Here is a 27,179-nt window from a genome sequence, read left to right on the forward strand (position 1 = left end):
CACTTTGCAAATTTGCAAATTTGGCGTTGCAACAATTTGGATCGGCGGATATATATCAGGGGCCGAGAAAGTGGTATCGGAGCTGAGCGTCTGCTGGCACCCCGATCCCTCCGATGAATTATTTTTTGACTGATCAAAAGTGAAACCTACCATCGAGATCACCCACATCTAGAAGCGCAAAAAGCACAAAGATCAGAGGCTTAGCTTAGCTTTGCAATTAGGAAGCTCGAATCGATATCACAGTCAGGTTTCACAAAGAATTATCGCCAAGACCACCTGGTCTGATAAACAGCGCCTCTTGTTGGATCCTGGATGAGCCAACACATTGTGGCACAGTTTGGTGTGTTGTCTCTAGCGTTAGGGTAAGAGGCTATGCCAATGACTCCTGTGGTATAGTATACTACGACTGATTCTAGCGCAGAACTTAAGTTAACTTCACTGTTTGGTTACAAGATTAGATTAACCTGTCCGCTATAGTTCACAGGCTTTCAATCCAATGGCTAACCTACTTCAATTGTTCCCATCGATTGTGAATCTTTCCTCTCTAAAAATCTTAGAAAGAAGCCCTTTGAAACGGTATTAATATATTGAGCAACATCAGACATTATCTACGATACTTAGTCTTTTAGGTGGACAATGAATTGGCTCCCGTATCTTGTCATATTTTATGGGTTTTCTCAGGCTATAACAGCGTTTAATAGCCAAGAAAAAGGTTTCAGCTATCATAGAAGATCCGATGTGAGCATAGACGAGGAAGAGCGGGAGAGTTTGTCGCAGCTAAAATCATCGCTGAATGGTACGTTTTATATATACCCTCAAACCAAAAGTGTGAATATAATTTAAGGAGATAAGATACCCTTGAATGAATGACCCGGTTTCACTGTGCATACGCATGACATCATATTAGGGGTTCAGTGCCTATACGAAGAAATTAGAATAGAACTTTGAGCTTTGTATATTATGACTGCCCTGAATATTATATTCACTACAGTCTTCTTTGCTAACTGTGCCTCAAGACGATACGGAAGTGCAGCAAGACCGAGCTGTAGTCCTCGATTTGCCCCCTAACTTATAATGATACACTAGGTTGGTATGCAACTTTGGCTATTGGACCTAGTTCCTCGGAGTTTACGAGACAGTTCAGGCTTCTTGTTGGTACACAAGATATATCTTCGTAAGATTCTTGACACCTGAAAAATTGAAAGAGGATCCCGTGCATTTGTCTCGTACCCAGCTCATGTATTAGGAAAAATTAAACCCAACGGAATTGATCCACATTTCACTGTCACCGCATTTGTTCTCTAGCTAAACTTCTGGCGCTAGGATCATCAAGTCATTGGAGCAGCCCTTTTCGGAGCAAATAAATCCACAGACAGGCACCAAGGATCCAATATTCGACTTTGGTCACAAAGAGCTCTACAATGCAAACGTTCGGTAGAGCCGTTTGGCATCCAACCGACATATGGTAACAGTCAGAGAAGCTTCGAGACCCAGTCTTATGACGATATCTCACAACGGGAGAAAAAGAATTGCGTTTCCACGAATATCACATCCGGGGATGCTCCCTTTCTCGTCCGGCATCCTATTTGTTTGTTAACGCACCAATTTTACGAAGATACTTTGGACGGCCGTCTATCGATTTCTCCGCAGCCGGCGACACATGTGTTCCAGAATTGTAAGTTTAACCAAGCTTTTATGCCCGAAGCCACGCTTTGGCCGGGTCAAAAATGGTTAACAATCCAAAAATTAAATAGGGGACCTTGCTCTACGCTCTAGATCTAAGGGTGACAATAGCGAAAGAAAGTGGCTGCCAGCTGGGTTTGAGCCGGAATCTAAGTACTGGTCTGACTATGGGATATTCGCTACATATCTAACGACCGAGAAGGCTAAAAACCCTGTTATTCAATTCAATGTTGACGAAAATACCGGAGATACTTCGAAATATACTGGCCGTCTAGCATGGTTTGACTCTAGTGCCGACGGGTTCTTCTATGCTATCAATTGGAATATTGCTGCCAGAAGGATTAAAATTTCTTGGAGAGACTTTTCTAAGGAATATTTTCTTGGCCATAGTGACCTCTTAAAAAGCCCCCTGACTTCTAACAAAGTTATCAAGAATCGAGATTCACTCCCGGAATTGAATACTACCTATCCGGATCCTGGGGCAGTTTTAGACAGCGGTACCTTATGGACTCGATTACATCCATGGGTTGTGGATAGAGTTTACAACCGAATGCCGGGAGTGGTTAGATTTAATACCACTTACTATCTGCCGTGCGATATGCCTAGTTATGCCATTCCAAAGATCAGTTTTGAAATCGCACAAACTCGGGGCGCTGAAGGAGGAAGGTCAACCTGGTATCCCGTCAAAAAAGAAGGTTTCGTAATAAAGAGCTACACGCATCCCGAATCAGGTAGGTGGAGATTTGACGTCATAAGAAGTGGACCTAGACCCTTGAAGTGGCAGATCGGCTGGTCTTTGTGACCTCGCCCGGCTCATGTTAATTCACCCCAGCTTAGTTTCCTGACTAACAATATGCAAAGGATTACTGTGTGCAGGCACCATCCAAAATGCGTATCGCGATCCGAATCTGCGAGAATATCCCGAAATCTCGCCTGATAAAGTACCCTTAGCAAGAATTGAATTAGGGCAATGGGTTTTCAAAAGTTGGTACATGCTCTTCAAAATAAGAAGGACCCCAAAGTAAAAGAAGGACGGCGATATGTTGGTATTGCTCAAATGGCATAGCAGTATTACGCATCGAGATCATTACTATGGGTAATTCCAAAAGGAACAACCGATTTCAGGATTACATGGTCACTATTCAACTCCCCTTTCGTGCGAGACTCTTATCCGAAACTAAACACTATCGGTTCTTGGAGCTTAGGACATACCGCACTCATTTAAATATATAAACCATACCTAGGCCATGTAAGCAATCTCATGGCATGATTCATCAGAGGTTCTATGGAATGCAGTTTCGTACTGCTCATTATCGAATTTCAATGTGCTTTACTAATTTAGTTATCGAAGATCGAAGAAATATGTGGAAGTTGAGATAATCATATGAGTGCCAACTGTTTGTTAGTCTATTTTTGAGTCGGTATATAACTTCGGTATATCAAATCAGTTAAATTGAGATCTACCTAGCACCATTAATACGTTTCAAGAAAGTAGGTTAAGCTTTTTTTTGCCATTGCTTAGACATAAGATCGGGTCTATAATATATCACCACCATTGGCAATAAAGGAGTTGGATGGGGGTTCTAAGGGCGTTCTGAGATGAGTTTTAAGGTTGCCAACCAATGTTATAACATAGTTGTATTTTACATATTAAAACTGTTTACTGTTGGCTTTGCCATCCGCTAGGCCGCCTAGTTAACCTACGGGCAAACCATGTATGGTTAATCTTACTGGCGTTATCATTTGCATTTGTGTGTGAGAGAGGTGTAGATGAGTTTTAAAGATGGGGTGGAAGAGTTCTTTCATGATCGTGCAAAAAAAAACTTGTCCGAAAGTAAAGGTGGCACAAGCTAAAGGACCGATTTCACGGCAATGATGTTCATAATTACATATATCGTTAATATTAAAGGCCTAGCTTTAAAACTTCTGCTCCACCTTAATTTAGAAGGTTGTTGAGGCTTACACCTGTACTAACATGTCAGTTGCTTGTACTATAATTTTTGAAGAAATGTAACTACTATCCGTAAATCTTATCAATATTTCACCTGTATCAGCTACAGCTTGTATCAACCACTACGGCGTATTGGCTGCTAGGTCTATGTCAATTCTTTCCTTCTAGTTAACAAAATTCCTCATTTTCCAGACCTACACACTAGTATCTTTGGCTCTCTCTAAGAATAGGCCTAAGAAGTAGTCTGGAAACAAGCACAGCGAAAAATCGTAACGTCAACATATGCAACAGCCAACATTCGTCCAACGAGTGCTCTGGACAACGCCAATTCTGAAATTAATGCATACTATATTGAGATTTTGTAAATTTAGCATGGACAGTTGTCATTGGGAGCCTGGCACGGTTTAGGGTGTGTGTTTTCCGAAAGTGCATTTTTGGGTAAATACCCTACTATATTTGCTGGTTGCATGCCTCCCAGCCTAGTGGAATTTATATATAATTATTGCTGATAAACTTGTCTCGTAGGCGCCTAGGCCTGGAAACTGATAAATATTTAAATAGTGCACGACCGTATGGTCTCGTTCCTAGAAGTCACAATAGGAGGCATTACCATAACAGAAGAGCGATAACTAACTTCGCAAGGATTAAGCACCTCTTTAGCACTTAACTATAAGTCGATCAGCTGCATGAATTCTATTCTGACGCAGCGCAAACTGCTTTTATAGTTATTTTGACGTAAGGCTTTTTTCTTATATATATATATATATATCTGATTTAATTGGGATACTGGTTGTGTTCTAATACCTTACGAAAGAATGTTTACGACAAGTTCTAGTTTCTCAGTTCTTTGGCCCATGAATGTGCTTCTTCTAACAATCTTATTGGCGAAAGCAGCATCATGCACAGGGACCCAGTCTCTTCGGCCCTATTACATTAGAGCGGCCGTTGAACATTCATTCAATGGGAGCGCTGTAAATTTCACCAGGTCAGGAAACCAAATGAGCAGAACGGATGGTAGGTTAAGTTCACGACTCTAATCAATCCACATTCATCTACATGTACTACTTCAGTTGTTCTGTATGTTGGAGGTTAATGCTCTGCCATTATCAGGGACTAATGATTGTATTTCTAGGATCTCACACCCGAGAGGCTTCGGTTGATGAAGCTGGCGTATTGAGTTTTCCCGTATATCTTGACGAGAAAGCCGGGTGGTATGGCAAGTTTAGGGTTGGGAAGGTTCCTGCTCGGAGCAAAGATGAATCAAAAGAGTGGATGTTGGAGATTGCCACCACAGAATCTGCTACGTAGGTTATAACCTTTGTATTAGGGATTCTTGTCCAGAATTGAATAAGCCTATCCTATATACGAAAATACCTGGGCTTTGAGACCAAGCAGTCGAGGATGTATACTAACTTTCCATCCCATCGAAACCCTCTATATATATATATATATAGATGGCTCACATCAATCTATCAATGTACCATTTACACAACATCGAAATAAGAAGACCAATGCGTCTCACCCACTCGCTAGCCAAGAGGATTGGAGCCGTCTGACCTGGAAAGGATCGAATATAAAACTAGAAGGGAAGGACTCATCCGGAAACCGGAGGATTTTCTGGGGCGATAGTCAACGTTACCAAGAGACCGGTAACAACAATACGTTGCCTTGGTACGATACTGAACGTGGATCTTTGAATAATATCACTGCGAATAATATTCAATTTGTGGATAATATGGCATTCAACTTTCTATCTTTTCAAAATGGAAGGGACAAACTGGATGGAATAATTGGTTTGGCGGTCCCAGGAAAGCCTTTATCAGGTAATATTGCCGCCCCGACTATTGTTTTAATTCTTTCCCATAGGAACTTCAGCTATCAACTCAAATATTCAATATTGGAGTCAGACCTCTAGAGCCTGTGAATGACGTATTCATCAGCGGTTCCGCTAATTATCTATTATTAATCATACAGACAACGCGGCAGAGTTAAACCCGGCTTCGAGGTACTGGCGGTTACCGGGAACTTTGACGTTTGCAACTTCCTTTGTAAACAAAACCTCAGCGGTCTTACAATTTGGAGTTCACCCTGACCACGGCGACACTTCCCAATATGATAGTCGTAGTGACTTTAGTTGGTTTGAACCTAATTTTGGTGGTAGTTCATATAATTGGTGGACTCTTGAGGTTTTGTATATTTCCATTGGCCCGGCAGGATCAGAACCATGGCAGGGCCAGTTGTATCCAACCATTGATATACGTCTAAAAAGCCACCAGCTTGGTCGGGATGCCAATTACTCAAGGCCAGAGCTTGCTAATAATGAAGAAATCAATGGTAAAATGATCCTAGATAGCGCTTCTCCTTGGACGAGATTGCACCCGTTATTGGTTGACTATTATTATAGCCAAATTTCTACAGCCAAATCGTTTAACGATACATTTTACGTCCCCTGCGATCTGGAAGAGGGCGGTATTCCAGAAATTGGTATCACTGTTTGGCAACAAGAAGGTTTGTCGGGAAAGCGATGGCACTTTGGTCTTAGAAAGGATATGTTGATTGTGCAATCGTATCAGCACCCACATGACGGTGAGTACCTTAAGTGTTTTAGAACCTATTTCACAGAAAATGGAGCTCTCTTGCACACCATTCATGACTTGTTTCTTTTGGCGGGTTTACAGCTAACCACCATCGCTCTCTAGACAAACTTTTTGGCGGAAGCATCCAATATATCAATCCTGCTATCTTTCGCAAGTTCAACCGGAATGTCGATGAAATATTCGGGCTCATCGGACGCTCATTTTTCCAGAGCTATTACATTGTATTTAAAACTATTGATGTAAGCTCCAAGGCCCCGCAGCGCATGGTGGGAATAGCTGGAGGCCGTGTGATCTAGGCGGGAACTAGTTGCGTTAGTGTATGTTTTTTATTTTTGATCCTAGTGGCAAACCTACTTCAATCCAGGATCTCAAGATCTTAAGACTACTTATTTCAATGATCTTTAGTTTTCGGCCTTTGCATATAACTGGTCTTGCCGGCAATGTATAAACACAAGAGAGAATTAACTAGAAACAAAGTGGTACATTTGCGGAAAGTGATATCGTAGTTCGTACACAAAGAGATATTGCCACAGCCGCCCAACCATTGATTAGCTACTTAAGTACCTAACCAAGCAATTAAAAAGCACCACATCAACCAAAACCCCAAGATAAGCCCAAACGTTCCCAGCAACAAGAATATCAACAGAACTATTGGGTTTGCAGCAAGCACGGCAAATAACGCTACGTGAAACAGGTACATCCCAAGAACAGTAACTTCGCTATTGAATACACTACCTAGAAATTGATAACTCCCCAGCCCACTTATTGGGGACCAGAAGCTGTAAGTATCGAAGTAGAAAAGCGCAACAGTGGCAATTACGAGGATGAGGTTGATCCACCATAGCTTATAAATCGTTTTCCAGTACCCCATACAAACGGCGATAGAGGTACCGAGAATGTAGAACATAATGACGAAGAATAGGGCTACTACTATTTTGCGGATGAGATTGACACTACTTATGTCGATAATTCCATCAAAAGATGTGGTGCGGTTTCCATTATCGGCCGGAGGGGGGATGAAGAATGGGGCAACGAATTGACGTTCGCATTGTCTAGAGAAGAGAGTCGAGCCTGAACTTCTCGTGCCAACCTCAAAGACATTGCAATGTCCCGAAAAGCCGAAAAGAATGTAGCTCGGCTTTTCTACTCTCCCCGTAGAGGGGTTAAAAGCTGTATAATCGGTTTCGTACAGTATATTATCATCATAGCTTGAGTATCTGTTCATAATTATGCCTTATTTAGCTTTTTGTGGCCTGAATAGAGGGTAGAAAAACTTTTGATCAGGAAAAGGTTAGAACCCACCTAGAATTCGTGTTCTTCAACTTGATAAGATTTGTCGCGAATGAGCTTGTGCCAGGAGAGGCACAACCTACTAAAAGGAGAATCAATAGGACGAACGCCACTAAGTAGGTACAGGCATGGTCACTAGTCAGTATTGGGTCGGAAATACAGTCAAGAGGTTGAATTTCAAGGGATTTGCAGTTATTGAGTCTCTCACCCAATGATGAAAAGCAATACCACACTCCCCCGACCCGGCTTTTGCAGGCATCCGTCAAACGATCCCAAGTCCCTCTTTTCTTCGGCTCTTGTACAATGATGATTGTGTTATTTTCAGTAGGCCCATATGGGTAAGCAGGTAGAATTTCTTCGCCTGGAGCTTGCGGTCTCTGATACTGGCCGTTGGAGAATTGATGATGAGCATGTTGTCTTTGTTCCTCCGGATCATGCCCGGGCGAGTATGGAACATCTAAAACATGTACTCCTGCTGGGTTTAGTGTTTGTTTTGTTTGGAGGAGAGAATTGTGGAAAACGGTCGAAGAGGAGACTTGTGTAGTTGTTGTTGGAGCAGGAGAAGTCGGAGAAACATATGTCGGGGCTGTTGGTGCATAACCTGTTCATGGGTAGCGTAGTATAGTTAGACTTCAGTAAACTTTTGACGTGACATCTGTAGGCCTATAGGAGTATCTGGAATATTCAAGGGCCAAACCTATTGACATATCGTTAGTGGGCGCCGGAACGGAGTCATTCTGAACAGCTTCTGGATAGCTGTAAGGATATTTTTCGGACATTTTTTTTCGGTAGCCAGTTACTCTGGTGGGTTCGCAGGCAGTCAATAGGAATCCTAGCAGCTCTAAATGGCTCTATGGTCCTCCTGTTCCATTACAGTATCTCCACATATATAAGTCTGGCATGGCTGGGCGACCCGCTTAAATATACCAGCTTGAACAGCGGGATTGTACCATTCGGTATTTTGAAATTGCTACTTTAACCGCATCGTGTCTTCGGAATATGGTGCAGGTATATCCGGATTACAGTGATTGTGCGGCTGACCCCCAATGGGTTTCTAAGGTGCTCGAAACGAGACCCTTCCATAACCCTCAGCTTAAGTGGCAACCTACATATAAGTCGGAATATTTTCCAACGAGCGCTTGGACGTCGACCAGTCTTGAAGACTTCCACCAGGCCTCTCGTGTGATAGTGCGCCGCGGAGCAGGAATGCAAATGAGTATATGCAGTCTGAACTAGTATCCCTGCCGCTAGTTAGCTCCTTTCCATCCTTTTCGAGCCGTACCGGCAAGGGTACCATATAGCAGAGCCGCAACTTAGACGTGAAATCGGCCAGCCTTGGTAAAACCTTTAGCTCGGCTGGGAAATTCAAGCACCACTCTCACATTCGGTCTGTGTAACCAACCAACCACATCACTTGGAAGTTGGATGGATCACGCTCGGCGACGCCACGGAATTGCTTGGCAGACCTTTTTTCCTTGAAAACTGGATTTTGCGTCGCGGTGATTTCCGTTTGGGTACTTTCAACTTCTGCAAGCGATTAATATTCCACTAATGCGTGTCAGGCATTCATCTTGTCCTGCAGTTTGCGGGCGAGAAGGACGGCTGAGAGTGTGTTTCCCGATGCGATAGCGGTTGCTACGATTTTTATATGCTTAGAATGATGCATTTAATCTCCAGGTGGTGCATATTCGCGATACTCGAGGTATTCGAACGCTTGAAAAATGAAGAGTTCGCCACCAGCGTCCTGAAACCTGGATGTATCCCTGAAAATGTCTCTACCTCAATTGGTTGTAGAGATAGGAACCTCACAATTATACACGACATCTCTTAACCCAAGTCATTTGATATGAGACATACATCATCTAAAATAGTGGAGGCGATTGATTAAGTTTTGCTTGCGTGAGAGGAAATCCCTGATATGATTCTGTATACATATGTTATAGAGGGTCCATAAGGGGCGGCGACACTGAACAGTAGCAATCCTTCGTATGTATAAGTTGCGATATTATTCGGCATGCCACGTTCGTACCATGTAACTGGGTACTTAGAATTGGCGCATCTACTCTGCAGATCGCCGAGGGCACATGCATATAAGAGCACTTTAAACATTGGCCCGCAGAACCATTGTATTAGTAAAGCCGGCTGACTTATTCATCAACTTCTGCCTCGTTTTGAACGTTTTAATTGAAGTCCCTTTCTTGAGCTCGGGCGCAATAAAGTGCTTGAATAATCTCAGCCGCATTATTGAGTTTGATGAAGCAGTGAATGCACGACTTAATTACTCCAGCGTCCTCTGTTGAATGTTATCTGCAATAAACTATTTATTCGTACAGGGTCCTGCGCCGAATCTTTCGCTGGGGCGTTCTGCTATTCGACTAGAACTGCCTTTATTGTTTGTTCTATCTATTTCGAAATTTCTCCGGGCTATTTCTACTAGCAGACGACTTGCCTTCGTCAAGACATTGTGATGGAGCGTAAAAATTATTATCCTGGGACGGACTCGCTCTATCACGGTTTGGTTGATGCGAGTGGCATAGATGGAGGTCATGGCTCGAGTGGTATGACGGGAATGCCAGGAGGCAGTGGTGCTCGTAAGTCACTTCAATAAATTCATCTTCAACTATTATTAACTCCAATAAATATCGATAGCTGGATCTCCAGGAACAAATGCAACACAAGCAACTCACGGGGGGAACGCTCGTGAGATGAAAGTAAAACTATCACGGCGGATATATCATGATGCGGCGGCGCGGATAGAGGCACATTGCCTAACACCAAGTAATACGCCATCGAGACAGGAATGGCTGTTACAAGCCCAAGATATGATCCTTCTTCAGGCTAAAGGAGGTGACGGGGGACATGGGGGACATGGTGAGTCGATATATCCAGAAAATTCATCCAGCAATTAAACCGAACTGCGAGTGCTAAGTCTGTTTTAAGGTGGGAACGGTGGTGATGGTGGTCGTGGGATGGATGGTGTGTCGAGTAATGAGTATCAAAGTGGAACGGTATGGGCTAGCCCCGCTGGTCAAGGTCGACTTCTCGGGTTACTAATATATAAATCTATAGCGAGGTGGAAGTGGGGGTGCTGGTGGCAAGTAAGTTCTCTGCACCCGATTTAAAAAGTAAAACCTAGCCCTAATGTTTATTTTAGCGGTGGCAATGGTACTTCCGGCGGCAATGGCGGGTCCGGTGCATATATCGAGATTGAAGTCGAAGAAGACGACATGGATCTCTTAATACCCATTCACTGGGATGTTAGAGGTGGCATTGGCGGAAACGCCGGAACTAATGGATTTGGGGGAAGAGGAGGGCGCCCCGGCTACGGTGGTAAGGGCTCTGGTAGCCATGGAATTGGTGGCGCGGATGGAAATGCCATCTTGATAGCCGGTCAGCATGGCCAACCGGGGAACGCTAGAATCCAGGTCCATATGAAATCCACCAGAGAGTTGGGCGCTAGACATAACTTTTATACTAGCCGATACTTCTTCACACTTGTCGACTTTGATATTGTGGATGAGAATGAGGACGGGATATTTGAGCCCGGCGAACATATCTACATCCAAAACATCAGAATCCAAAATACAGGTCAGCTCGTTCTAAGAACCCCTCTAAATAAATGCCTCCTAATAATTTTTCTTAGGTGGTATGCCTACTCCATCACAGGCAATCCCAATCCATGTTGTCGCGAGTGCTTGGTTTGAAGTCTACGAAGGAGAAACAGCGTTTATTCCACCAAGTATCCCCGAATTGGGGGTAGTTACCATAAAAGACCGACTTCGCGCCAGAATTAAGTACCCCCCGGAACCCTGGGGCCGGGCATTCCGGGAAACGACCCAAATCGAGTTCCATGCTGCATTACCGAATCTCAACGGCCGTATTATCCGTGATTTTTCTGGGAAGCGCGATGTTGTTCTCAGCTACCCGATATCAGTTGAGAGTATCAGATGGGCAAACTCTGTTCTACCAAACACGAAGGTGTCCATGGTCTGGGTGGTATGTTATTAAATTCACACACATCCCTCCTGTAGCACTAGCACTAATATTAGAGTAGATTACAAACAAAAGCACAAGAGCTCTCGGCCGGTCATCTGAACAAGCCCGCAACGTCGAGTACATTTTTAGAGGGAATAGAGACTTGAGTACTGAGACAGATCTCACAGTGACTAATGGTACTAATCTTGAAAGAATGGTTGAGATTGACTACCTGGCACCTGGAGACACCCGCACATACACCCAAGAGGTTGTAGTCCATAGCTCTGCAGAAACGTATAAACATCACAACTTTGACCTTGTTCTGTACCTAGGACGCCCACGAAGCACTCAAAGGGATGTGGTTCAAGTCGGCAATTTGAAGGTTCAAGTTGCTTCACCATTTGTCTACCAACCGACGGCATCGTTCTTGCTTATCGTTAATTGCGAGACCACCAAACAGCAAATTGTGACCCAGCACCAACTATTCTCTAGTCTAAATGTTGTTTATGATACTTGGAACGTTAGCCTTTACGGAGGATTCAACCGGCCTACAGATGGCGCAAATGTTTTGAACAATTATTTCGGCAAGGGACTTGTTCTTTTCGGCGAGGACTTTGACTTCTTCCAGCAAAATGGTACTCGCAATGCAGCGGATATGATACCACCTGATCTTGGATTCACCCTGGCAAATCACGGAACAAATATTCTCTTCATTGGGAAGCCCTCCCCGTCTATCGACGCATGGGCTAAAGCAGTTACATTCCCACAGTTCGGCACTGACCCCTTGCCGTTCAAGACCAAAAAGGAAGTTGTCATTGGTCTCCGCGCCGCAGGTCTACACAACCAGGGTACTTCGGCCCCTATCAGCGCCTCACGGTTATCACGTACCAAAGGCAACTTCGAAAAACGTGCTGCAAAGACAAGCAAACTGTTGAAAACCAAATTTCCTTTGGAACGGTTCCAGATATACCCCAGCCCACAAGATGTCAATGTTGTTATCGTAAGGCAATCACTTCCGGTCGCGAATAGATTAATGATCTGTAGCGGCCCATCACACAATGCCGACGCGTTTGACAGCTTGCACCTAATAGCAGTCGTTTCATCGCTTCCAATAGCCATGCGAATGCAAGTTTTGTTTGCAATGACAGCCCCAGGGTTAATGGTAATGAAGGCAGGAGAAACTAGTTCGGTTACAGATCTTTTGGTCCCTCAGGCTATAAAGCTGTCGATAATTCACGAGCTGGAACTTGAGATTGCACGATATCACCACAAATCTCCATGGCCACATAAGATAGAGACCGCCACCACAGCTAATTTTCACCTCAAGAGTTTTCACGCATTTATCGGAGCGTGGCCCTGGGAGCCTCTGGATCAAGACCGAACAAACCTTATAATGGAGATATTCGCCCACATCCTCCGTGCTGTTAAACTCTCCGGCTTTGGCGAAATCGTTATTAGGTTTGGTTTCCGAAAGACTAACATGCGAAACTACCTTCTCGCCAAAATCAAAGATTTCTTGACAGCCCGAACACCAAACGGCTTGGAGCTAGTTAAGCAATTGACCGTCCGGGCAGGCGACGATAAGAGATTTGTGAAAATAGCTGATAAGATTACTACCGCCCTCCAAGTCCCTGCTGCAGATCTAGCCACTAGATGGGTTGACAGTTTCCATGAGGAGAGTAAGGTGCTCAATGCTGAAGAGTATACAGCATCTCAAGCTCAGTTTATCTCCCGCGCGAATCGGTTTAATACCGATAACGGGGCTGCTCAGTATATTCTACGAGAGCTTGTAAACCCGTACCCGGGTATTATCATTCCACCTAGCTCTTAGTAGGTCAGTGCTATCAATCGTGCCCGCCCTTTCTCCCTCAGTATGTTCGCCACACGCTTTTATTAATCAAAGAAGTGTTCTCTATATTTCTATTTCTTGTGTATTTCTTTAGAGTAGGGAGAATTTTTGATATTATGTCTTTCACTAGTTCGTAACTGTTTAGTTCTTGTATTCATATGCGAGATTGTTTCAGTTCAATAGCTGAACTATGGCTTGGGCTAAAGCGTCCATCATTCGAATACTCAGCCCAGTTTTTATATTCTTTCTATTTGACTTCGTAAGCTATATTCTCTTAGGCTCCAGCTTAACTTTATGTGGTTTTGGTTAGCCATATATGCGGGCTTTCAAATAAAACCGACTTTTAGTAGTCTCAAAGTTTTATTTAGTTCCCGTGGTAGTCTGCATTTGTCGCTGGTCAAATACAGGAATGGAGTATGCTCGAGGATAACTTTTTCGGGGCCCAAAGTGGGGTTGTCGCAATTACGAGCTTCGAGCTATGCAACGGCTGCTGCAGGTTAGATCTCCTACGTAGACCAACTAAGATCGAATACGAACCGCAACCGCAGCATCTTAGTATTATACCGTCTTAGGAAAACAGGCCTGTAAATTTTGACAGGCTCTCGATTTCAAAAAATTTGAATATTTCATAAGCTCAGCAATAAATTATAATCATGAAAATACCGGGAACAAAGACCGAATGATCACCAAAGTACCGATGATATCATAGCTACAAACACGAAGAAAATACACCAGGTCAATTGGCCTACTAAAGCCCTAACGAAGCGTCGACGATTCTGTCTCCACTTGCAGCTGATAGGGACAGCTTATTGCGTCTTACCGCCGTGAAGCCACCCTCTAGAAGAAATATCACAAAAAAGATCACAAAAAGGAGGTTTGGAAGCTCACAGAAGAGATAACTGAATCTGAAGAGCGCTGGAAATTTGTTGACCTCGAGATTAAAAGGCATCTTGGTTAGCTAGCATTATCTAAAAATAGGCCTTTTCTCGCCCTCTGTGAAAAATACGGTCCGTCCTAAAATTATATAAAATATAAAGAGCAAAAAAGAGCGTGACTAAGCGATAGATACATGGTTCGGATAATATATAGAGCATCATACTCAAATAACCTGGCTTTTGTCTTGCCGACCTAGTGCGAGCTACAAAGCCTGTGAATCTAACTAACTGTTGGCAATGTTGAGAGGGATCTCGAGGATACTATAGTGATTTTGTTAGAATGGCCGGGTTCTTACTTAGGTATCCGACTACTAGTTTCGTCGACGACCAAACTTTAATTTGCACCATGTGGAATATGTTTAGGATCGTACTAGCTAAAAAGCAGGGGTAGAAGATAACTGCTGCGGAAACTGATGGAATATATCGGTACAATGCGAATTTGGTATTCCTCCAATCAGGATTGCATTGCACGGATGACATTCTTCGTGGACCTAGAGAGGCTAATGAAGGATAAGATCCCGTTAGAAACTAACCAAGCTATTGACTAGGCTAAAGTGATGAGAGAAAGAGAGCAAATATATACGGAAGAATATCGAAGATTCTGGCATCTGGTACTATAATTGGAAACCAGTTGGTGGGGCAAGTGTGTAACGGTGGACATACGGCGGTGTAAACTGAGGATCTATGTGAGAATTCCGAGAAACTTGGTAAGTTCTCGGTTGGATGACGTGATGCCAAATAGTCAGCGGAGGCCGAGACCGCTCGGAAATACTGATAGACAATTCTCCTTGAGGGTGACATGGCGCCCAGCATTGAACACCATTGGTGCCCGCATTTAGAGTTACACCGCCTGGTGGTGATAACGCTATCTTTCGATAGGATTTGATGTGAGTGTGCTCAAATGGATTAAAAGCCATGCCAGCGGTTCATCCATCAGACATGGTGTCGACAGAGCGCACTTCACTAGTGTTCCGGACGAAATTGATGAATCTAACCCATCCGGTAAGAAGTACTACCAATATTTATCTGACTTCGAAACATATTGAAGGTTTAAGCTATTTACATATTATAAAATGCCTTAATCTCTCCTTCCCCACATATAAAATCTCTAATATTAGTAAACTGTAAAGCACATTAAAACGAGTGTACAGAATCAGCGCTGCATGCTGCCCACCTTATACTTCGCAGGAATTATTTATCTGCAGACTCCGTCCAAAACAAAAGACTTCGTTACATAATATAATGAATAACATCAGCCCCAATAACCAGACCAAGCATCAAAAATATGCTACGCCCAAATGTATTGAGGGATTCCAAGGTGCTTAATCCGGCAGAACTCTTTTCGGAAGGGTGCAAAGGCTCACCATCTCTACGGCAGCGGTTGTTCTGTCCTGGGAGGGCAAGATTCTCGAAATAAGCCCTGACATTGTCGTGCACGCATTTGTTGCTCTGGCCAATAATTCCATGCTAAGAAGAATATCAGTATCATAGAATTGATTTATTGAAGGTTTTCTTTTCAAGAAATACTTACTGCATCAGCCTCGACATAAACCATCTGAGACCCTTTATATCGTTTTTGTGCGACCTCTGCATTCTCAAAAGGAGTGACTGGATCCCCAGAGAAACCAATAAAGAGCATTGGATTTTTAGTGTCACCTCCAATCTTGCCATCAAACTTCCATTTAGCCTTTAGTTGAATACGAGAGCAAACTGCGTACTGCGCGATATAGGTTTCACCAGCGACAACACTCGAGTGTCGCATAGAGTCGATAATATTTTTAGAGAGCTGCTTGCTTCCCACCAATGGGTTGTTCATATCCGAACATAGGATTTCGAAAAAGTATTCCAACCTATTTGGCAATGAGATTGGATTTGGAGATAACTGAAGGATTGTCTCTCGGTTTCCCAAGAGAGCATCCGTCTTGACCCACCCCTCGATGACCGTCAAACTGTCCGCCAATAAAAGGAAGTTGGCTATGGCGTCATAAGGTGCTGACATGAGGAGCCCTCTTATGGCTTCTCGGGTTTCTTGGATGATTGTAGCATTATCCCATTTTTCAGCGACAGCTTTTGAACTATCCAACTGAGTCATAAGATTATTGAAACGATCACGGATATCATTCCGGGTTTGGCCGGTATAGAAACTGCATCCTTCTGGCCCAGCGTTAAAGCACCTGGTAAAAAAAGTGGAAAGTCCCTCGTCGAAGCGCGTCAATCCTAAATTTCCTGCGTAATAATCATTTATATCGACGACGCCGTCCAAGACAAATCTGCCCACATGCTGTGGATAGAGCGAAGCAAAAGTCTGCCCGAGAACTGTTCCGTAACTGATGCCGTAGAAGTTAACAAGGACATCTTCATCGGATATATTTTGACTACGAGCATTCGCTTTTGCGATTTGCAGCATATCGAAAACGACATTAGGAGTCGTCATGTAAGGTACCGCTTGGTTGTCCGCGTTTGCATTTTTTTGTATGAGGGTATCCAAGTCTGTGCCCAGTTCATATTGTTTTTGAATCCAAGAGTCTGGGCTAGCCGGGATCTTGATTCCGACGTCGGTGGTAACTGATCTCTTGATGACCCGGTCTGCTCTGGTGTTACTCGCATTTTGTAGTTCGGGCGCAAGCGGAATATTGCCGTAGCCCACGGCACCATTAGGTTTGCTATAACCCGTGCCTCGAGTATCGAAACCGATGATGTCCCAGCCTTGGCCAGCGAGGTCTGCGATAAGTGTGCCAGCGTTGAGAATAAAGCCGACGCCTGAGAAGCCAGGACCACCTGGGTTGGTTAAGATTATGCCTTTGTATTCGTTGGACTCCGCCGCAAGGTGTTTAATGATTGGAATCTCGCTACGCAAGCCATTATCTGGCTCAAGAGGATTGAGTGGCACGGAGAGACGAGCACATTCGAATGTCTGATTACACGGATACCAGACTAGCTCTTGTGATGCGGGGATCTAATCGAACATCAAAATATATACCTAGTTAGCTCTAAATTCGAAGCGGCTATTCGCTCGGAACTGAACAACACAGATTAAACTCACGGTATCAAAAAAATACTGCTTGCCAGCCGTAGCCACCGCAGGTGCGATACCTGACAATACAGCTACGGCTGTGAAAAACCTCATGCTACAAGGCATTGAGGAACAATAATATAACTAAAAGATAGTATAGATAAGACAAGGTATAGATATAGATGTACGTATAAGTTGCTGTGAAAACAATTTGAAAAGAGAGTGAGGCTAATGAGGACCGATATTTCGAACGGGGGCTTGCCAGCTCATGATAGCAATTTCTCAGAAGTCAAAGCTTCGTATTTATATACAGAGAGTTAGCATCGTGAATAGCGCAACAGGTTCTCCCCGAGGGAGGTATTATATTCTCGCTGTTGCAGTTGTAATTCATACCTTCCTATTCACTGATTTTGGGGGTCTTGGGCTGTCGCCATTCGGAAAGCGGCTGTCATTGATCTGATGTTTTTTCCACCGCCTGCCAGCTGCCCATACGATAACAGCGTGCACATAGAACCTTCGGGGTCAGCCAAGCTCTTCGATCTTGGATAATATTAATCCTCCCCCCTCCCCCCCCCCAAAAAAAAAAAAAAAAAAAAAAAAAATTATAGGATCAAAACCCTTTGAATTGTGTATATTGCTCAAAAATCGGCTACTCGACTGGAAAAAGATATCTATATCTACCTAATTTTCACGTTGAAGCAAATTGATATAGTAGGACCTTAAAGTCTTGTCGGGCTTAAGGAGAAGAATCCAGCGTATATGCGACGGAAGAATAACGGAAAGGCGCACTCCGTGGCTATCGCAGGTTTGGACGTGCATAAATTTCCGAGTTTTAGAGGTGAACTGGTTTATTTGGTGATAGAAACCAGGGGTTCTTGTCTGAGGTTCCAAGTTTGACAGAGACACCAAGACCCTTCGGTTTCCAGAATCACCAGGTTGGGTTGTGGGAAAGGTTTCGCCCGCCGAAGTCTAATTTGGGCAGGCTATATTCGGTTCGACAGGCTATAGTATGCGGGAGCTAGGCTGCCCCATGTAATGTTCTGTCAGCTGTCTACTGGTTCTGGAATGGATAGATCGGAGGATAAATTTATAAATAAATATATATAAAGCCGAAGAAAACCCTTCAATCATGTGTAAATTAAATGGTGCCGGGTGATGCCAGTTTCCCACATCGCTCAACGGCCAATAGCTAGCTGTAGCTGGTACTTTGAACCTATATATGTCGGTTCTGAGAAATGGTATCGTATTCTGCCCGGGTTAGCCAAGTGATAATATAATCGGCGGCAGGTACGAACTAGTATCCTTGCTTAACGAGGGCTCGCTCAGGCTCAACTCTTTTCTTCGGTCAGCATTGCGCCCTCTTTTACTTGGGCATATCCATGAGGTTCCATGAGGTCCCGATCTGTGAGGTTTATTAACACCATAATATGGGCATTCGTGTCTTCATATAGATAGACAGGCTTCCGGACCACATAAATCATAATTATAACTATACCTCGACAATTTCACGCTGCGCACTGTACAGAATTACCACCACCACCACCACCACCAGCATAGGCCAGCATAGGCCACCATAGGCCACCATCCTTCAGAGAGCTCTTGTCCTACACAGAACTATTTTCTATAGACTACACTCCCTTGGGGGCAATAATATTGTACAGACTGAGCTGTTGCATAGGCTAAGGCTCTGTAAATCCAATAAAAATTAGTCTTGCCAACGCAAAGGTCCTGATTAGGAATCATTTCTAGATAGCCTCTATACCAGTGGCCGTTGGAACGTCCGTTTGGTCCATTCAATTTACAGTCTCTAGAGTCTATTTTATGCAAAATATTATTACTCTTTATCCTGCATTTTTGAAGAATCAAGCAATAATGTAATTATCAATTGGTAGTACTTAGATGAGACCGTCTACGCATTTCTTGTGGCATTTGAATACTACTTTGGGGTCCGAACCTACTTGGTACGATTCTTCTAGAATCGGTTTATTCATCTTGACGCGGCGTTTATACTATCCCTTCCTGCAAAGCTTGCCGTGCAAAACCATATCAAGTGTGGTAGGCTAATATATACCACTTACTAGATTACCGACGGAATGATCATATGAGCTACAGCAACACAAGGAGCTCAAGGCAGAAATTAAGGCAGCTGCTAGGCTGTGGTATGCGTATACCCGCCGGAGATATTCGTGTCAAAATTGAGAGTCCAGCTGTGTTAAATTTACTCCCGGGTCAGGAGTTTTCCCGGAGCCAGTCTGCGATAAGATAGATCCACATGCCATAGATGTACCTGGTGCCCTCGATGAGAAAACATTATTATATGAATAACCATGGGTGGTGAGCATTTAAAGTCCATAAAATCGCTTAAAATATAAATATGTGACAAAATCTGGAGTAGCGTAGGGATAATATTTTTATTTTAGTTGCCGAAACATTATTGTATACGCCTTTACGAATATACCTGCGTATTCTCGGCTGAGCATCAGATCGTGAACGGTCCGGAACCGGACCTGGATCGTTTTTGGAATCCCTGTCCAAGCCATAGTTCAGCGTTGGGTTGTGGATAACCTTGCGTCCCAATACTTTGGTCACAAAGTTTCAGTCTGACGTTGTCATAACTACCTAGACTCTTCATTAAAAAATAAAAGTAAAAAAAAGATTACGTCTGGCCCCCCAATCTCACAAACCAAACTCGGAGTGAGGCTCGGCTTAGTCAATAGCCCAATGAGGTCTATTTTGGGATTTTCACTCCCAATAACTGAATCAGGAAATATGTCTTGGCGCGACAAACGGACTTCTACTTCCTCCGATCGATGATTTTCGCCATCCAGGTGTCCATAGTCTATGGGACGCTTTCCTCTGTCTTGGAGGTGTTCAATATGATATATTTTTCTGCTCTATTACCCATTATGGTCCGGAGTGCTTTGGATTCCTTGGCCTAGTGCCGCTTCTATTTTTGTACCATGAAGATTCCACTTTCACGCATTTGTACGAGTCTTTGGTCATCTCTCGATGGGGAAGCTGCAGGTGCGCATGTGTCACTAAACGGAAATACGGATGAGGGAAATGATGAGCTAGCTTAGTGGATATTTATCGTGATCGAGGCTAAGATAACGTAAACCGTTCGATCTCAGGTGGTATCTTGGCTTTTATCATAACCTTTCGACATGACGAAGACTTTTAGATCTTTTAGTACAGTACATCGAGGTACTCTTCGATTTTCGCAAGCTCATTCGCTTCAAGGGTTCTATGATAGCTATAGAGACCTTTGAATAAATTTACTAATCACGATCGAGATCGGAAACCATGAACTACTGAACTTCGGCTTTGGATAAAAGTTGGGGCTTGGCGAGAGCCCTGTCCTCGCATATGCGAGGTTGGACCCAAAGGAAAGGGAAAGCGAGAGGGGGGAAAAGCTGTTTGCTGCAAGCTGCAGCCCCACGCCTGCCCTGCCTGCCCGACGCAACCCGTGAATTTGGAATGTCGACGGCTTAGAATCTCTGCAGGAAGCGGCTTACTGTGTAGTTGTGTAGGATGAATTCTATAGAAAAGGCCTCGTATCACGCCTTCTGAAGCGAGAAGGAAAACACCCAGCCAGAAGCAAATTAGTAGGGACTGAGGCGAGGGGCAAGCTGATGGAACTAATTCCCCTCACCAGGTCGGCGTTGATCTATCGACATGCATGGCCAAGTCTAAGTCTGCGTCTGTGTGGCACAAACATGTTGAGAAAATGTTTATCCCAAGATGGTAGATTCCGGGTGTCGGAACACCGAGATCGAGCCGCCTGCTTCTGTGAAAGATCCTCTGCAGAGCAGGGAAGAGAAGTTGGCATATATTATGGAGGGTGACATCCCGCTAATGATTTCTGTTAGCCCTAAACGATAAAGGAAATTCTGATCACCACGATATATCCACATCGATATTCTCTCCCAATAATTTTTTAGACCTTTTTTTGTTCATTTTGCGCCCCGCGGAAAGACGTTTTGGTCAAGTGTGCGTATGACGTCGACTTCGGTAAGGATATCTCTCCATTTCTTTGCGCTTGCAAGCGTGGGTTGGCCCCGAAACAAGCGGTGTTTTGTAGCATCTAAAATAGATGCGATCCGTTGCCGATTAATTTCGATCGAAACCGAAACTTCATTCAAGAAACGGCCTTCTACTTTCAGTCTTTTGGTTTGTTATAACCTGAGATAGGATTAATGCTGACCGGTGGATTATGAGGTTCCTTTGGTATCAGTTGTCGATAAAACTGGAGTTAAGCTGAGAACCGTTCCAAAATCGAAACTTGGGATCTCGAAAGGCCTCGAGCAATCGGTTCAGCCGACAGTTTGACTACGGTTTATTATCTAATTCGACACAAACTCGGACGTCGGACCACTCGACAGTGGCGGTTGAACAGGTTGCACGTATATGTATGCATGTACCCGAGCCAGCTCCTATTTTAGTATCTTTGAGACAAGGTGGATTGTAAGAACACGATCTTATGCTCACTCTTCAGCAAAAGTAGTCTAATCGGTGTCTCACCTGGTCCGGCTTCACAGATAGCTGGTGCGTTGGGTTGCATTTGAAATATCACAACACCATTCTCAAAGCGTGCTGCACAGCCGTAGATCAGCCTGCTCGACGTCAGACGAAGAAAGACTGCCAGTCGGTAGGGGTATACTATAGCTACCCTGTAGAGGCAATTAATCTGGAGTCGCCGGGTTTAAAGATCTTTTAACGTTGCTTGCGCCGTTACAGTGCATGTGGAGTGCGTGGCGGGAATTGGAGATCAACAGACAGCAGCTGGCAACAGTTATCCCTTTCTTCGATCAACCCCCTTCCTTTGATTGTCTCATACCTTTCTCGACTTGGAATCCAATCCTGCAGGCATCAAGAAAGTAAGAAAATAGAATAAAGCAAGAAAAGAAGAAAAAAACGAAAAGAAAAAAGAGAAAAGGGTAGGGAATAAGAGAAAAGGAACAATGAAACCCAGGAAAGACTACAACATGGTTCCGACTGATTCCAGCGACCAGTCCTATGCCCACCCTGCATTTAGAGATCAGAGCCCCTCGAGCAGTGGTTTCCTTGCAAGGACAGATCCACTACCATTTGCCTCGAAATTCGAACCTTTAACTCAAAGTCTTCTACCAGAGGAACCAAATCTACCGGGGCCACCGCGGACTATCAATATTTCGAAAGCACGATCGCATACTAGACACCATTCGACATCTAATACGAGTCCAAGGATTGATATTACGATGGCTACCACGCCGCCTTTGGTGTCGCCCGTGTCGACGGGACCTTCTGGTCAGCGATTTTCGTCGAATCGGGGTTCAATGAATTCGATTATCTCGACATCATCCGTTCCGACATCCCCTATTAGCGATAAGCGACCTGGCAGATTCAAGAGCGATTTTGCGGGTCCGTTCAAAAGAGCTTCGTGGCAGAAAAGCACATCTCCAGATCCTTCGTTTAGAAGCCATAGACGGCAGTTTTCTGAGGAGTCGGGCAGATATAAAACATCTGCTTTCACGGAACAAGTTGTCGAAGAGGAGGAAAATGAAGGAGCAGCAGAGGATAATAATGTAAAGAACAATGACACCGCTCCAACAAACACCACAACAAGAGATCCCGGGGCAAGCTCGAATGGGCAGAATCAGGACAACGAAATATTTCATACAGTATCAAACGAAAGTCCGAGAAACAGCCTAGGTCTACGATATGTTTCGCCTGACGAAGGCAGTGGAAACAAGCCGCAGATATCATACAGGAACGGTCCACCAGATGATGATTACAACTCCGATACGGAACCAGCCACCCTTCAGAAGAAAAAGAGACCAAAGGCCGACTGGTTGAGTATCATCATTCTATTGCTATGCATATATTCAACAATCGGCTCGATTTTCTTTTTTGTGATTGCGGTCGCTCGTCCGCGATACGGCAAGAGAATTGCAACGACCGCTGGCTTAAAGCCGCAGGATGCGCAGTTGGTATCTGCCATCATTGCGAAGACTAGTATGCCCCCCATGGGACCCCGCCTTTCTTAATATTTGGCAGCCTACTAATCTTTGTTTTTTTTTTAGTTGAATTGAGTTTCGTCAGCGTCTTTGTTTCCTTCCTTGGCCAAGTACTCTCCCGAAGAGCTCTCATGACGGGCTCAAAAGGTGTGAACATCGCTGAGTTGTCCATGAGAAGTTGGGTTACACAACCAGGAACCCTCCTCACACATACTTCATCCGTCAAATTCGCCGGCCTAACATTTCTTGGCGCTCTTTCACTAACGGCGACCGTCTTTGCAAGTTTTTATACTACTGCTGCCGATACCCTTGTATCCCCAAAACTTGCTTGGGGCAGTTTCGAGGCAAAAAATTTCACAGGTTTGGCGAGTTCATCATACGCCAATGGCACACATAGAATTTTGGGATGCGAAACGTCTATTTCTGACGAGGAAGATCCTATCAGTGCGGGTTATCTGACTCCTCTTTCGCGGGCAACTTGCGATAGTATATTATCCGGAGGAAGGGGCTACAGAGATCTAAGCGACTGGAATGCGGCGTGGGCGGAAGGGCGGGGGAGATCGTATCCAAATCCTCTTAAACGTCCCACCGCGCCTTCGTCGTTGGACCTCGTAAATTATGCTGGAGCTTGGATACAAGTTACTGGAGAGAATGGAGTTAACAGAGCTATTTTGGCAATGCCGCATCCTGGAATCGTCGCTGCTACGAGGGACCCTCAGTTGAACGACATTTTACAGCCCGACGAAATAGGCTCGGGATATGGGTCTTTCATCGTCAAAGCTGCAGTACCAAATCCAATCGTTGATGTCACCTGCGCTCCGGTCGACCCTGACCGTGTCGAATGGTACCTCGCGCAAAGTGACGAAAAGGATTACCGGAGGAACGGTACTTCGGACCCTTTGATCCAGCAAGTTTTCAGTTTCAACAACACTGCGACATATCATTTTAACACGACTACGCAACTGTTTCCTGATACTGATGGTTTCGCGGCTCCTCGATTTAAAAGGGCGCCAATCGCACTTAATACAGTTATCAACAGCGCCGTGGGAGATCCATCGGTTTATTTCCTCATTCGATCACCCAACGTCGCCCCTCGGGTGGGTGGGTATACTTTGTGTGGAATGAAGAGTTTTGTGACACCAAATTGCTCCAGCGAGTTTCAGGCATTTGAAAGCGGTGGGAATATGACTGCGAACTGCGATTTGGACAATCAGTTAGCATTCAAGGAGGACCTTCGACGGCAGGGAGTAGCGACGCTGGAAAACCCTATCGAAGGTAAAGAACCAGTTCGTGACAATGTCCAAAATGACTTCCGGTTAGTATCCCTGATGTATTGTTCACAAAAGTTTCAGAGTCACCTAATTAATTTGTATTGTTTAGAGATGTCGCTCAAGGTGTATTAATCGCTCTTTCTCTAAACACGGGTGTAAGCAACAGCAACGCCTCTATCGCTCGCTTCCTCTCGCAGCTTGCGCTTGATAGTCCAACTAGCAATCTCAGCGATTCTAGGCCTTCATTAGCTGAAGCTTTGGCAGTAATTCTCGGAAACGCCATGATTACAAGTGCCGTTGATTCGGTTTTTACAACATATTTCCCGTACGGTCCGGATGTACCACGGCCTTTTCGGGAGTACTTTAACGGCCAGTTGGCAACTATAGAGTATACCTCTGGAGCTGGGAGTGGCTGGAAACCTATTTTCTATGTTGTTCTTGTTGGGGTATTGTTGATGAATGTGTTTTGTCTTATATACTTCTCGTGTGTTAGAGATGGATTTGTGACTGATTGGACGGAACTACAAAATTTGTTCTGTGTAGTTATGGATGGCGGGGCTATTAAAAATGACGGATATAGTAGTGGGAAGAAGCGTCAGGGTCTCGATGAGGAAACGTGGAAAGGTACAGGGGGGACTGGGCCTATGGGGTCACAGTATAAAGTTGGATTTTGGTTTACGCAAAAGCAGGGGAGGTGGTATGTTACTGACGGGGCTGCTGGTGAGAAGGGTGGTAAGGCGACCGGATATGAGAGGATGGTATGATTTGAGTATTCGCGGATGCATGTTATATGGAGTTCTTATTACTTTTTTTGATCCCTCTGATATCATGATATGTATATTTAGCAAGTTACAGGCGTTTTTGGGGTTCAAAGAGTAAGCTTTCCTTTTCTTTTAGGAAGAGTCTACCGCATGTCTGGCGGAGAATGATATTCATTACTTAGCCATAGTAATATACTAGTAAACTCTATCTTTCCGTATAATCGTATGATCAATCTAGATGAAAGATTGGCCAGGGCTTTGAACTACTTGGCTGGTGCTTTCCATGCTTCCCTCAGCACCCAAATTCGCTTTGGCTCCTCTCCCTCCCCATCAAAACCCCGGCCACTTACAACCTCATCGTCAACCGTCGTCGTTCCAAGAACAATACTATCAAACTCCAAATTCAATAGTCCCCACCCCCTCCTTCTCCCATCCCTCTCGAGAACGGACCTCTCAAGCTTCCAATTCCCATCTTCACCTTTTTCTGCCCTCCAAGTCCAAAACTGCCCACTTATTCTTCCAACACCCAATGCATACCTCCCCACAATTCCTACAAACCCGCGATCCTCGGGTCCAATCTCATCACTGCCATACTCCCAAAAGACAACTTCTTCCCCTTCCTTAGCATCATTATCCTGCCAATACTCCTTATAGTCCGTCATCAGTCCGGTATCCGGATTAACCATCCTACCGGTCTCTAACGCATATATTGGATTATCGGGCCATGCGGGATGAGGCCCTAATATCCCTTCATCCATAGGTTTTTCATCTTCCTTTTTGAAAGGAACAGAGGAGACAAGATGAGTCCATGAACATTGGGTGTAGCCTGGTTTGTTTGGAACGGTGTGGGATGAACGGGTGCCGGCAAAGGCCCAGGATATGGTGGATGAAGTGGGGGTGGTGGGGGTTAGTGGAGGGAAGAGACGTTGGTCAACAAAGTAGGTTTTGCCGGTTAGGACGAGGGTGTCGGTTGGCTCCGAGGTTTGGAAGGATGGAGCCCAGGATATGCCCAGGCGGATAGATATCGACATTTTAGAGGGTCACGGGGGTGGTATGGTGCTTGCAATTGAGTCTGACGGTCAGCTCGGGGCGGGGAGGGGAAGTCTGAGAAAGGTTTCGAGAATATACCGGCAACACATTGCCCGACTGTTTACAAGAGGGATCCCTCCTGGCCTGTAAACAGTCGGGCATTCCAACTTTTTGTCGTTGCACATGGAGCTCCACCGGATTATTTTTTGTCGGCTATTCCACAGTAGTCTGGGGACGCTCACCTCTGCGGAGCGTCCCCTATACTATGTTAATTCCGCAGTCCTTCAAACTATCTGAGGATGGCTGGGTTATGGGACATGGCCTTGAATCTATTATATCGGCGCGGTGGCGTCACAAGGGTGCTGGCTGCCAAGCGAGGGTGCATAAAGAATCTCGGCCTCTGCCAATCAGAATGCGAGAAGTGGAATCTGGACCTTTGTGCCACCATCTGCGGTACCAAACCGAAGTGTACTCGAAAAAACTAAAGAGGATGCATGTACGTTTGAGAGGATTTTGAGATTCCAGTCTATGTTATTGAAGATGTTACAATGCGTGATGCCTGGGACCGGATATTTGAAAGCATTTGCAATTGCATATTGCTATGTAAGCGGGGGGACTTTCTTAGCATGGTTATTAGACTCTCGCAATGATCATATGAACTTATGAGATTGAAAACCGACGGCATTAGTTTCGGCTGGCCCAAGCTCGCAGAAAATCACAAAATCGCTGGGACGCAAACTTCTTCAGAAACTACGGTCTCAATTTCGTGAATGCAGTACTTGGAGGATGTTCTGCAGCCCCACTAACAGAAATCGAGGAAGTCTGAAAA

At 44.5% G+C, this 27,179-nt stretch overlaps 6 protein-coding genes across 6 annotated transcripts; 4 read left to right on the forward strand and 2 right to left on the reverse strand.

Moving 5' to 3' along the window:
• Nucleotides 1-636: 636 nt before the first annotated feature.
• AOL_s00110g320 (uncharacterized protein) lies at nucleotides 637-2,485 on the forward strand (the record flags this gene model as incomplete). Its single annotated transcript, XM_011127010.1, has 4 exons — nucleotides 637-796; nucleotides 1,087-1,151; nucleotides 1,324-1,675; nucleotides 1,755-2,485. 4 exons carry the CDS (start codon nucleotides 637-639, stop codon nucleotides 2,483-2,485), a joined length of 1,308 nt encoding a protein of 435 aa, XP_011125312.1.
• Nucleotides 2,486-4,632: 2,147 nt separating this feature from the next.
• On the forward strand, nucleotides 4,633-6,527 carry AOL_s00110g321 (uncharacterized protein; the record flags this gene model as incomplete). The annotated part of the gene is made up of 5 exons (XM_011127011.1): nucleotides 4,633-4,648; nucleotides 4,767-4,938; nucleotides 5,168-5,457; nucleotides 5,609-6,220; nucleotides 6,334-6,527. 5 exons carry the CDS (start codon nucleotides 4,633-4,635, stop codon nucleotides 6,525-6,527), a joined length of 1,284 nt encoding a protein of 427 aa, XP_011125313.1.
• Nucleotides 6,528-9,988: 3,461 nt separating this feature from the next.
• On the forward strand, nucleotides 9,989-13,327 carry AOL_s00110g322 (uncharacterized protein; the record flags this gene model as incomplete). The annotated part of the gene is made up of 7 exons (XM_011127012.1): nucleotides 9,989-10,112; nucleotides 10,171-10,392; nucleotides 10,462-10,529; nucleotides 10,591-10,619; nucleotides 10,676-11,109; nucleotides 11,165-11,517; nucleotides 11,576-13,327. 7 exons carry the CDS (start codon nucleotides 9,989-9,991, stop codon nucleotides 13,325-13,327), a joined length of 2,982 nt encoding a protein of 993 aa, XP_011125314.1.
• A 2,183-nt stretch (nucleotides 13,328-15,510) lies between these two features.
• AOL_s00110g323 (uncharacterized protein) lies at nucleotides 15,511-17,419 on the reverse strand (the record flags this gene model as incomplete). The annotated part of the gene is made up of 3 exons (XM_011127013.1): nucleotides 15,511-15,747; nucleotides 15,812-17,236; nucleotides 17,324-17,419. The coding sequence occupies 3 exons, from the start codon at nucleotides 17,417-17,419 to the stop codon at nucleotides 15,511-15,513; spliced, it is 1,758 nt and encodes a 585-aa protein (XP_011125315.1).
• A 4,835-nt stretch (nucleotides 17,420-22,254) lies between these two features.
• Nucleotides 22,255-25,324, forward strand: AOL_s00110g324 (uncharacterized protein; the record flags this gene model as incomplete). Its single annotated transcript, XM_011127014.1, has 3 exons — nucleotides 22,255-23,287; nucleotides 23,356-24,604; nucleotides 24,670-25,324. 3 exons carry the CDS (start codon nucleotides 22,255-22,257, stop codon nucleotides 25,322-25,324), a joined length of 2,937 nt encoding a protein of 978 aa, XP_011125316.1.
• Nucleotides 25,325-25,584: 260 nt separating this feature from the next.
• On the reverse strand, nucleotides 25,585-26,352 carry AOL_s00110g325 (uncharacterized protein; the record flags this gene model as incomplete). The annotated part of the gene is made up of 1 exon (XM_011127015.1): nucleotides 25,585-26,352. The coding sequence occupies one exon, from the start codon at nucleotides 26,350-26,352 to the stop codon at nucleotides 25,585-25,587; it is 768 nt and encodes a 255-aa protein (XP_011125317.1).
• Between the last annotated feature and the right edge of the window lie 827 nt (nucleotides 26,353-27,179).

The sequence above is a fragment of the Orbilia oligospora genome (genome assembly GCF_000225545.1).
Source record: "Orbilia oligospora ATCC 24927 unplaced genomic scaffold scaffold00110, whole genome shotgun sequence".
Classification (NCBI taxonomy): Eukaryota; Fungi; Ascomycota; class Orbiliomycetes; order Orbiliales; family Orbiliaceae; genus Orbilia; species Orbilia oligospora.